The sequence below is a fragment of the Mercurialis annua genome, linkage group LG3, assembly GCF_937616625.2.
Source record: "Mercurialis annua linkage group LG3, ddMerAnnu1.2, whole genome shotgun sequence".
Taxonomy (NCBI): domain Eukaryota; kingdom Viridiplantae; phylum Streptophyta; class Magnoliopsida; order Malpighiales; family Euphorbiaceae; genus Mercurialis; species Mercurialis annua.
The window spans coordinates 68,436,829-68,448,315 of record NC_065572.1 but is presented as its reverse complement, the minus strand read 5'-3'; the positions used below and the strand labels follow the sequence as shown (position 1 = coordinate 68,448,315).

The 11,487-nt window shown below is 33.8% G+C and overlaps 2 protein-coding genes across 4 annotated transcripts; one reads left to right on the top strand and one right to left on the bottom strand.

Moving 5' to 3' along the window:
* The first annotated feature begins 768 nt into the window (after nt 1-768).
* On the top strand, nt 769-4,661 carry LOC126673534 (uncharacterized). 3 transcript variants are annotated; one of them, XM_050367714.2, is made up of 10 exons: nt 769-960; nt 1,240-1,345; nt 1,419-1,572; nt 2,065-2,119; nt 2,265-2,356; nt 2,446-2,541; nt 2,792-3,064; nt 3,248-3,471; nt 3,947-4,242; nt 4,342-4,661. In XM_050367714.2, exons 1-10 carry the CDS (start codon nt 854-856, stop codon nt 4,352-4,354), a joined length of 1,416 nt encoding a protein of 471 aa, XP_050223671.1. In that variant the 5' UTR covers nt 769-853; the 3' UTR covers nt 4,355-4,661. The 3 variants fall into 3 exon arrangements, with proteins under 3 accessions (XP_050223671.1, XP_050223670.1, XP_050223668.1); XM_050367713.2 differs by having other exon boundaries at nt 770-960; nt 2,071-2,119; nt 3,947-4,165; XM_050367711.2 differs by having other exon boundaries at nt 770-960; nt 3,947-4,165.
* Nucleotides 4,662-4,808: 147 nt separating this feature from the next.
* On the bottom strand, nt 4,809-11,017 carry LOC126673535 (FKBP12-interacting protein of 37 kDa). The gene is made up of 14 exons (XM_050367715.1): nt 10,742-11,017; nt 10,597-10,648; nt 10,336-10,397; nt 10,068-10,117; nt 9,903-9,939; nt 9,331-9,418; nt 9,140-9,204; nt 8,982-9,059; nt 8,218-8,265; nt 7,134-7,187; nt 6,485-6,646; nt 5,901-5,970; nt 5,287-5,342; nt 4,809-5,038 (listed from the first exon to the last, which is right to left on the bottom strand). Exons 1-14 carry the CDS (start codon nt 10,766-10,768, stop codon nt 4,874-4,876), a joined length of 1,014 nt encoding a protein of 337 aa, XP_050223672.1. The 5' UTR covers nt 10,769-11,017; the 3' UTR covers nt 4,809-4,873.
* Between the last annotated feature and the right edge of the window lie 470 nt (nt 11,018-11,487).

The window sequence follows — 11,487 nt, the reverse complement described above, 5'->3', positions numbered from 1 at the left end:
TTTAATATTGAAATAAAACAAGTTAACTATTAGTTAACCATCAGATAATATATAATATCCCTTAATTATTTCAAATTAACTATTAGATAACCATCAGATAATATATATATATATATATATATATATCTTTAATTATTTTAAATTAACTATTAATTAACCATCAGACAACATATACTATCCCTAATTGATACATAATTGATCCACATACAAAAAGTTACCATAACAACTATCAGTTAACCAGTAGAATACATATATTTATACACATTATTCCATTTTTAGTTTTTTTTTAAATAAAATAAATCACATCAATGACATAAAATCAAAGCTAATGCTCTTCCTAGCAATGTACCAGGAAGAATTATTCATTCCCAAATCATAATGTAAAATTAAATAAATAAATAGTTCACATTTTAAAAGTATTAAACTAGCAAAAAAAAATTTACCAGTAATATGAATGATTTCCCAATGAAGTAGAATTGGTAAACCATTGACATCTGTTTGCCAAAATTTATTTTACAAATGTATGTTATTCTAACTATCAATAGCAAAATATTCAAATACACATTTACAATCAGAAACCATGTAAATCAAACAAAATCACTTGCAAGAAAATTAGGTTAAAAACATTGGCATCTGTTTACCAAAATTTATCGTATTTTTTCTATTTTGAATGTTTATTTGTTAAAGAGAAAAGTTGATTAGTTAAACTAATTAATTTAACAACGTAAAATAATAAAAAGAAATATGTGGGTGTACTATTCACAACAATTTGGCCCAAGACCGTATATTGTCTAATTTTCTCAAAATTCAATCTTCAATCAATTCTGATAGAGAAAAAGGTTACAGAAATAAAATGGAGGGAATCAAAGAAACAGAATCACAAGAAGAAATAGAGGAACATGAAGAACAGAATAATTGTTTTGTATGGGATGATAACTCTCAGCTCTACTACCACCCCAGGTTTCTACCCTTAACCACTAACTACTTTTAACTCTCTAATTACTGCTTCCTATATAATTATTCTCTTTAATTCAATTTGTGCTTTTCTTGTTGGCTTCTCTTTTAAGATTATTTATCTCACACAACGGTTGCACCACGTCAGTTTTACAACCAGATAATGAGCATTTGCGATAGGAAATCTTTTTACATGACTATCGCATTATTATTAGTTGTTGTATGAATGACACGGCGGGTTGTATAATTTTCCCTCTTTTAAATTTGTCTTTTTATTTGATGCAGAAGCGGATTTTATCATGACCCTAATGCTGGTTGGTATTACAGTAGTAGTGATGGACTTTATTACAAGTTTGAGAATGGAAGTTATGTGCTTTTTGAATATGACAAGGTATCAATCATCTCAGGTTTTTGCTTTCTGAAAATAAAAATTGCCTTTATTTTTTATATTTTCTTGAATGCAGGTCAATGATTGTGTATCACATGGTTGCCAAGAAACTGTTCAGCACAATACTGCTCAAGAAAATACTGAGGATGATATTTCTTTATTGACAGTAGATCAACCTGATGTTTATTCATGCGGTCAAAATGTTTCTGATGAGAGTATTCCCCGTGCTGGTGAGCCATTATTGCTAAGAAAATAAAGGCTGGTTAATTATGCTGCTTCTGTTACAAAATGTATTTTTAAGACTTGACTTACAGCTTCTTAGACTGTAGGCAGTATTGCCAACTTGGACTCGTTGTGACTGACTCGTATTGCATTTTGATTCCAGTTTTTTGATGGTTCAGAATATCATGTCTGTCAATGTATAAATTCAGTAGGACCAAAATTATTTCTATTTTCTTTTACAAAAAATTAATAGCATTCCTTAAACATATCTATGGCTTAAAGTTCAATATGACACGCTTCTCTTGTCAAGTAGACTAGATAGTAATAGATCTAAATGATGCCTGCTTTTATATGTCAGTCTTCATTCTTGGATAGATAATTGAAATAATTGGTTCAGGACTTTAAGGAGACTTCGCTGTTTCTTTTATCAATTTGAGAACTTTTTGTGTGAAATCATTTTGTTTTTCAGTCATTAATTTTTGCGAACTCTTTGATGAAAGACGCAGAACATAGTGCAGACCAAGAAGCTGAAATGCCACGTCCACCATCAGAGTGGTATGCTACATCTTGTGATTTTTAATGCTTATTGTAGCCATGTATTAGATGCTTTCCCAAGTCCACCACCATCCACCTTTTTCATTTGCCTTCTATTTTTCTCAATTATCAGTTTACAGTGTATATCTCATTTATTTTAATCCAGGTTAGAAGAGACGCTTATAAATATTTATCTATCTGCGGGAAAAAAACATGTCAATGATGCTGATATTTCAACAATGCCTTCAGATGTCGATGGTGGGGATAGCTTTGCTTTCTTTGTTGATGATTTTGTGTCGATATTTTCCATGTTTTGGTCATTCGATGAATGGTTTTGTGTTGTTCAGGTACATCACCTGAGGATTCTCAAGTGTTGAAAGATGGTCAGCTCTCAGAACACCATTGTAGCTTAACTGGTGAATCTGGATGTACCATAGATGAAGGTACTGCCTGTAATTGGATAGTTGTTTCATTGCGATTCTTTTGTTTTCTCTTCCCTCTCTATCTGAGCACCGTCAACATTATAGATATCAACATATCTAAGAAATTAATTTTATATACATTTAGTCAGTGTTACTACCTGACCAAGTCAAATTGCATTATTTCCTTCTTCACAAGCATGTTGCTATTTGACTAATTGCATTTCGGTAGATGTGGATGGGAATTTAGAAGTTACATTCTTTTTGAATGCAGATGTCTGTAAGGATGAAGAAAACTGGCTAGCTCAGTACGGTCAAGTAGTTTATTCTGGGGAACAGTCGGTCCAAGATTTTCAAGTTGTGAATTTGTGGGATTGGGCCATGGTCACAGATTCTGGAAAGGATATAAAAGGTCACACGACTAGGCTCATTGGTCGGCTGGTGAAAAGATCTGCTAAACTTCATCCATCTATGCCTTCCAGTAGTGGCTTTTTCAGAACTGCTCCAATATGTGAAGCACATCTTGATCTGGTACGAGTTAGAACAGGTTCGAGTTTCCCTTCTTTGGTAGACAATGTCATGATCCTGGCATGTTTTATGCCAGATTAATGTTATATGCTTAGTGTGGTTGCTGAGGCAATGGCAAAAAGGAGAAACACATTCAAATAGAGTGTATTTACGGATATTAAGAATAAACTTATAGAGCTTCTTAAAATTCTGTATGTTCCAGGACAAGTATACAAGTTGCATAATCCAAGTGCAAGATATCTATCTACATTATCAAGTTATGATTCTTCCAACCCAACAGCAGACTGGGGTTATCCAGAAGTATCAATAAATGTTCAAGCCATTCCTGCAACCAAATCATTTGGGAAAAGTGAGCCAGTATTGGATGATGAAAACAGTGATAAGGCCATAGCTTTGTCTCCCAATGAACTCCCCACATCCAAAAAGGTAACTTCCATGACATGAGAGATTGGTTCTGAATTGCTAGGCATTATGCTGTTATTATGAAAGATAGTAGACACGTGTATGAAAAAATTATCAGAAGCTTAAAGAAAATATTCTGGTACACATGAGCTCCGAGCTCTTAACTTAGTCTGCTGGCCCCTTGAACTTCTCTAGGTGCATTCAGTGGTTTTGGAAGGTCAAATTTCAAAGATAGTTTTGGTTAGTTTTAAAGTCCAACCAAATTGCTAAGAGGACTTAATACTAACTTAGACCACCTACTGCTGGTAGCTCAAACTCATAAATGTTGAGTGAAGTGACCTAGCTTTAGCTTTAGAGCTTATGATATGTCATTTACAATAGCATTCTGTTTTCTTTTTCTGCATATAGTAATCTGGATTTATGTGTATTTCACGTTCAGTCTGCTATTTTTTTTTTTTTTCCAATGATAACTTCTCTCTTGGCTCATTCTCATTCCCAGCAAAGAATACATCACTACAGAGATAGAGCTGCTGAGAGAAGAACCTTGCATGGAGGTTATGGAGCAGGCCCTGGACAAAAGAGTTCATCTTTTGATGTTTCTGATGCAACATCTTCGGTTTCCACTTCTACAGAGGAAGCGGCAGCTGAGGCCTTAAACATGTCACTTGGAGTTGGTACTTATGGAAGGAAAATACTTGAAAATATGGGCTGGAAAGAGGTATACTCTACTGGCATTTTCGGCAGCTACGCAAGTTATGCATATATTTTGACAATTCGAAATCCCCTTTGTTTTTGGTACCTGGATTTGGTTAGCAGCTTGTCCTCAAATCTGATGGGCATACATGGAGCCATGTTATAGCTTCCTTTTCTTTACCTCATCTCCAATTTGTGCAGGGGGAAGGTTTAGGCAAAACTGTAAAGGGCCTGACCACGCCCATACAACCAGTTGGAAACACAGGCAATGCTGGGCTCGGCTGGTCTAGAGGCAGGAGCACATAATGAAGAATTACTTTCTGACCCCAAATTTTATGGATTCATCAACGTTGTTATGGTTGTTCACCTTTGTAATTTGCTCAGGTTTGTTCATGGAAATTGATCACCTGTATATGCTTGTATATTTACAGAATCCACTGCGCTCTCTAGTCTAAAATGTATTCAAAGATGAAGATTTGATGTACATGGTAATTCTTTAATGAAGACCAGTAGCAGTCTTATCTTTGGCAATATAACTAGGAAATTTTTCATGAATAAAAATTTAATACCCTTCATGGTAGATAGTAATTTTGCAACCCAACTCAAGGTCACTGCCATATGATGAGTAAAACATCGACATGTAAAAAAAAGGGCATCAAAGAGTAAAGTTTAATACATAACGTACAATAAACATTAATTGGGGGAATGAATATCCTACAAAAATTATCAAAATCTAGTCGATCTCAGTTTCTTGTTTAGGTGTTATTATATCACTGCTAACTAAATTATTAGGAACTACATCAGCTTGTCTATCCACAAGGCTTTTCTCCTGGAGCTCAAGCTTCAACTCGTTAAGCTCATTATCCTTCTCTTCCACCTTCTTTTGCAAGAGAAGTACCTGCAACATAGGACATGAACAATCACATTTCCGCTATTAAGACGCAACTCTTATGCGATGCATGGCGCTTATCTAACAATTCTCGAACATTGCGATGGAATAATAAAATTTAGGACAATTTTTAAAGCGACCAGGAAATTTTCAGGGAGAGATGCTCTATCGTAAAAAACTTCTGCAACTCCATGAATTCATTCTAAGGCTTATGAAACTCTAAAAAATAAAAACCAAGAAGAAAATGGGATCCTAACCATTTCATTGGACTTCTCGACATCATTTGTCAGACCCTCCATGTGTTTGTAAAGTCCTGCGCAAAAAGCAGAGAAGGATAAAAACATTAAGAAACCGAAACAATAATTCCATGATAAAATCTAAAGATTAAATGAACAGTGTAACATAGCCAACTGCCAAAGTGATTTTCTTCCCTAAACCAAAAAGCATGAGAAAGCCGCCATGAATGGTAAATGATTACTATTCAAGAAAATGAATTAGCTTTGACCTAGGAGTTTCAAATAATTCCAAATCCTATAATAGAATGGAGCTCGTGAAAAAAATCACAATCCAACACATTCAAAGAGAATTAGCAACTTAAAATGGGGAGCTATCAGCCAAATGTCCCCGTCTCAGAAGCTAGGTTGCCCGACAAAATTTCAAAGCTACTCTAAAATGGACTTTTTAAAAAAAAAATACAACAGCAGAGAAGGAACAACCATGTTGACAGAAGATAATGAAATTAGTGTAACATTTAATTATATAAGTAGAGACCTACCGATCCATCATCTCAAAAAAGTAGTAGCATGAAATACAAGCCATATCAACTTCTAAAAATACAATCTAGAATTATATGCATTCCTAAACAGCTAACCTTCAAATTGATTCCTGAGTTCTGCATTTTGCGATTTCTGCAAGGCGAGTTTCATTGCTAATTCATGAATCTGCATATATAAATATAAGCATAAGTCCAGGAAAAACAAAGAAACGTGTAACAAGTATTACAGTGCAAGTGTAGAACTGCTCACTCATTATATCGCACTGCGGATGGCATTTACCAAACGGTTGGTGTGTTATTTCAAACATGCCCATAAATCCATATCAGGTTGTTACATTTAAAAAACCATGAAAATTGGGAAAAATATTGATTTATCAGTGTCAGTGATATACACTGATTAAGCAACTACATATTCCTTATCCATTTTAAATTAATTCATGTAAAGCAGCATAACTCAAAATTCTGATAGTGTTGTGGAATATTTCACATACACCTGCAAACCCTTCCAGCCCTAACTCCTGAACCCTCAGACAAAGTATATCATTTCTTTTTCTTTCAGGAACAAAATGAATTGAATATTAAGATGACATGATGAACCGAATACTGAGAAGACCAAAAAAGTTGCAAAGGACACAATGCTCAAATACAAACTACAAGGATTTGTGAAAATATAATAGTACCTTTCCTTCGGCAGCTTGATTTCCAATCTCCTCATTTTCCTCTTGCAGGGTCCTACACTTTGCCATCAGCATCTTCCCCATCTTGCTTGTCGGAGTGAAATTGATAGCAGCAATATTATCCTGCAGTTCCTTAACTTTTTTGTCCTTTTCCTCGACCAAATTCTGTTACAGCATACATAAAACAAATAAAATGAATTTAGCTTGAGATTAACAATCTTAGTAGGTAGGACCGTCCAGTTTAAAGAGCATCAAACAAGTCGAGCACTTCAATTTTTCTCAGACTTTTAGAGCATTTCAAAAAGAAAAAAAAAAGCAATAACGTGCATAGTGTACTGCAGATTGTGTCGCAAAATTTTAGACTAAATAAATTCCCAATTATTGCAATAATTTTCCATTCAAAATTACAAGATAAATTTATTCCAGAAAGTGAGATCGAATTTGGAAACTACAAAATTTTATCTGTCCATGTCCCCAACTCAAGATCTGTGTTAATATTTTTCATTGCTCCAATATAAATTATCATTAATGCCTCGTATTTCTTTTTATTCATAATGGTACTAGTCATTAGAAAGAAGGGAATGCATAGCTATTAATCGTAATCCTACTGTCCAGCCAGATTACTTAAGCAGAATGTTGTTTGAGCACAAACTTTTAAACGTGTAAATTCCTCGTGAATTGCTGGATCCAACAGCAACCTCCTTGCCTGTCAAGAGAGCAGAAAATTTACATGAATAGAAAGACACTAAACCGTCAAGGACAAAAACATGAGAGAATACACAAGACATAACGAATAAGACATTGCGAATCTAGAATAATAGCATTTTTCAGATTTAGATTACAGCAGAAATATTCAACACCAAAGGAAACTTCGGAAAAGAATAACCATTATTAGTTGAAAAGCAGCTTGAAAGGACAAGCAATAAAAAATATTAAAATTTTGTTAATCGCAACGGGATTTCAAACTAACATCTTTACACAAATGACTGAGGAAGCAGATAGAATATTTTTGTCGGCCTCATCATTCCGCAGATGTCTGATTCAGAAATTATTATCTATTTAGGTCGGGTTTTAATAAAGACAAAGTAAGTGAAGTTTGATTTATGGTTTAATAAGGTAGAGAAAGATATGAGTCGGTAAACGAGTCGAAAAACCATAGACTAATCCTACAAAGAGATTAAATGAAAAACAACAGTGTCTAGGAAATAAACTCAGCACAGATGATACCCCTTACTTAAAGAGGACTTTTGTAGAGGATTGGAGACCACAAAGAAAAGAAAAAAAGATATGGTTTCAAAGTGTCTACAAAGAAAAAAAGAAAAAACATTCTTCTTACACTTTTCTTAAAAAGGATTCAATTCAAAAAATATTTTGCATTCATTTGATGTCCATAGATCCAAAATAAAAATTCCTTAAAGATGTTTCAAATTGATTTTCAAATAACCCTATCTTTCGGTATCTTATTATGTACACATAAAGTTAACAATGCAAAAAATAAAATAAAAAAATCATGCCCTGTACTTTAAAGACCTCACCCAAGAATATATCCATCCTAAACCAATTTCATTTTAACCGTATGTGAACACAGCACACACAAACAATAACTTCCTTAGCTAACCTATTAAATCAAGATTTTTACAGTCAGCTAGCTAGGGTTCTTCATATGGGCCAACTTCTCTGCTCAATTACGTAGCCATGCTCATTAAAACAGACAGAGTGTTACCATTTGGTAGTACCTGCATTGATGGTGGCTTGAGCTGCGCTTTCAAGTCCCTGACTGCAGACTGTGAATTCAAAAGTGATTCTACATTAGGCAGGCAAGAATTCAGACTGCTATGTCAATGAATAGACAGTCAACAAACGGGCTCTATTAAACCTTCTCCAAAGTGTAGAAGGCCATATATTTATAAAAAGACAAAATTGAAAACAAAAGTTTATAGGTACTTCTGCAGTTATTTATCGGTATCATCAATATCTTGAGCTTGCTCCATCCTCTCTAAAAATCATGACATTAAAAAGTTCCTTTAATTTTTCTTTGTCTTTCTCCTCGACTCAGTGGGAAATAAATTCACTCTCTTTGCATTGAAAGATAACATTAATATATCTAACATATAAACAAAGGAACAAAAAAAGAGATTTATGCAAGGAGTGATTAAACATCAAATGATTGTTTTGTAAGGAACAAGGGAAGTCCATAAGATACGCAAAAGGGGTGTGTTGCATCTATGAAAGTTGGCTTTCCTCAAAGTCATCAAGACATCGGACAATGTTATTGGAAAATTGAAAATCAAAAGCAATTTTGCTTTTTTCCTTCCCTATATACTCTTGCTTTTTTCACTTCAACCTTTTGAAAAGCTTTCTTCCTAGCGAATTTTTTCATCTGATATTTCTTATTTGAAGAGATCTCTTCCTACCTATCATTTTGTTCATCAGATATTTTCAATAATCACCTCTTAAGAAACATAGTATTAGGAGATATGACACAAACAAAAAGTCTTACCTTTAATTCTGCTATCTCGTGCTCTCGTTTTGCAAAAGTTACGATGAAGGCAGCTTCTTTTTTCTTTGCTTTATCTAGCTGAAAATACAAATAACATCTTAAATCATGGATTATTAGCAAACACTTGCACAGACAATGAAAGCTGTATTTATCATTACCTGTTCACGCAAAGATTCCTCAGAGGATTTCAGGGCCTGAAGATAATTGATGACTAGTTTAGGTTCTACAAAAACCGAAAAAGTCAATTATTTCAAAAGCTATGTCTCAGAATGGTCATAAATTGGATAATTTTCATGAAAGTATCATGTCAGGTCTAATAGTATAATATAACACATCTAATCTAACTAACCAGGATTTGCACCAGCCGGTATGAATGACTCCTTTTCAAATGCAGAACGCCACTTTTGAAATTCAGATTTTGCAGCTTCAAGCTCTGTCTAAAAAAATGCATACATTTCAATTAAATCACATAGCAATCGTATTTACATTTACTTAGCCTTAATACTTATGTCATAAAAATAAGAAGGCATCAAAAACAGAATTAAAAAAAATGAACAACTTTTTGCATTGAATGAAAATCACTTTATAGCTGCATAAATGACACTTACATGTGTTATGATAGAAACCAAAATCAAAGCAAAAGTCAAAAAAAATCTTTTAAAGAGTATATTTGCAATCATATGATAATAAATGAAATTAACAACATTAATCTCAAATTGCATCGTTTTAAAACTGTGACCATTAACCAACTAGATATTCCACGCACAAACAACAGAACAAATCTAACAGATTTAGTTTCTTCCAAATGCTGAAACCAGAAAGACATTACAGCATCTCCATGAGAATCATAATACTTCCAATGAAAAGAAAGGAACCATACACAGTATCAAAAAGCAAAAAAGAGAGATGGAATACACATACTTGGCATGTTGTTAGCGCATTTTTACAGTTCTCTAGACTGCAAAAGCAAATCAGAACAGAGAGCATATAAGACTCAAAGGTTTTTAAATTTAAAATTATCAATTACCTAGACATTATCATCTTTTGCAGTTAACAATTAATAATCTTCCAAAACTCGTAGAATACCTCTCTCGTAGAGACAAAATCATGGCAGTTTCTTCTACTTTTGTATTACCCTACAATGCAAAGGTTACAAAGTTACACTCTAAATACTAAGCAACACAATTTCTATTACATAAAAATTCTTTCGACTTCCAAAATGACATGTACAAATAAATATATTAAAGAGACAACAGCTCATTTTACTTGTTGTCTGTATATATACCATCATGGGACCGTAAAAGAAGTTAATTTATCAACAAATTTCCTGAAAACCGGAATTCTTTTACAATACCTTCTTTGAGCTAAAAATATCATCTTCATCATCCTCAAGATCTCCAAAGCTTCTCTTATTACCTAAATTTCACAAGCACATTCACTAAATTAAACAAAGCAACAGTAACTACCTAATCACCACATCAATTTAAACAAAGTAAAACTTACTAGCTAATCACCACATAAAATTAAACAAAGTAAAAGTTACTAACTAATCACCACATCAAATTAAACAAAGTAAAAGTTACTAACTAATCACCACATCAAATAAAACAAAAACCTGAACGTTTGCCATTGTGGCTACCGGGAAAATCGCCGCCAAAATCATCATCCTGCAGATTATGTCAACAAATTAGAATCATCGAACCGAAATAACTAAAACCCTAACATATGCACAAGAATAATTAAAGAGCAATGAAGCTTACATCAACAAGATGATTCCGAGAGGCCATTGAAAAATTAGTTGAAAGAAAACCCTAAAATTATGATAATAATTAATTAATTCCGGCGAAAATGGCGGGGAGAGACGGCAACGGAGAAGGTAAAAACACCTCCGCGATGCAGGTCGGCTTCTTCGGCTACTGTAAAAGAGTTCAGGGAGAGTAGTAATCGCATGCGTGGTAACTCATGGATCACATCCCTAGGATCCTTTCGGCCCGAACCGACCCAATCAAAAACTTAGTGGGCCTTCCTATAAGTTTCTTGATTCACAGAGCAGGAAGCTGGCAGGCTTATTTATAACCAGATATGGGCTGAGCTTAAAACTACAATCCGGCCCACTTTACCCTATGGTACTACTTCAATCTATATAAATATAAAGACTTTTTACCCGATATACCGAAATTTGGCCCAAGTTTACTTTTATACGGTTGCAATCTAAAGTTTACTTTTTATAACATCCAAAATCAAAATTGTAATCTAATTTTTTTGAATCCTACTTTCTTGCCGTTATTTTTCTTTCCTCTTCAATTTTGGCGGTTTCTTCTTCTTCTCCGCGATTCCAGCATAGTTTCTCCACGTTCTTATTCCTTCGCTTCCATTACCTCACTTCCCTGTTAGTTTTGTTTCTTCATTATCTCCATTATCTCGTTCTTTCACTAATTAAACTAGTATGCTTCCTTTTTTTCCTTAATTTTTTTTATCTGACTATATTCAGTATTTGCATCTATAT

Coding starts and splice junctions, on each gene's coding strand:
- LOC126673534 (XM_050367711.2), top strand. CDS start 854: ATGGAGGGAATCAAAGAAACAGAATCACAAGAAGAAATAGAGGAACAT. Junction 3,065..3,247: donor TCTGGTACGAGTTAGAACAG/GTTCGAGTTTCC, acceptor TGTATGTTCCAG/GACAAGTATACAAGTTGCAT. Junction 4,166..4,341: donor AAAATATGGGCTGGAAAGAG/GTATACTCTACT, acceptor CAATTTGTGCAG/GGGGAAGGTTTAGGCAAAAC.
- LOC126673535 (XM_050367715.1), bottom strand. CDS start 10,768: ATGGCCTCTCGGAATCATCTTGTTGAT. Junction 8,266..8,981: donor ACGAGATAGCAGAATTAAAG/GTAAGACTTTTT, acceptor TTGAATTCACAG/TCTGCAGTCAGGGACTTGAA. Junction 5,343..5,900: donor ACTCAGGAATCAATTTGAAG/GTTAGCTGTTTA, acceptor CTTTTTGCGCAG/GACTTTACAAACACATGGAG.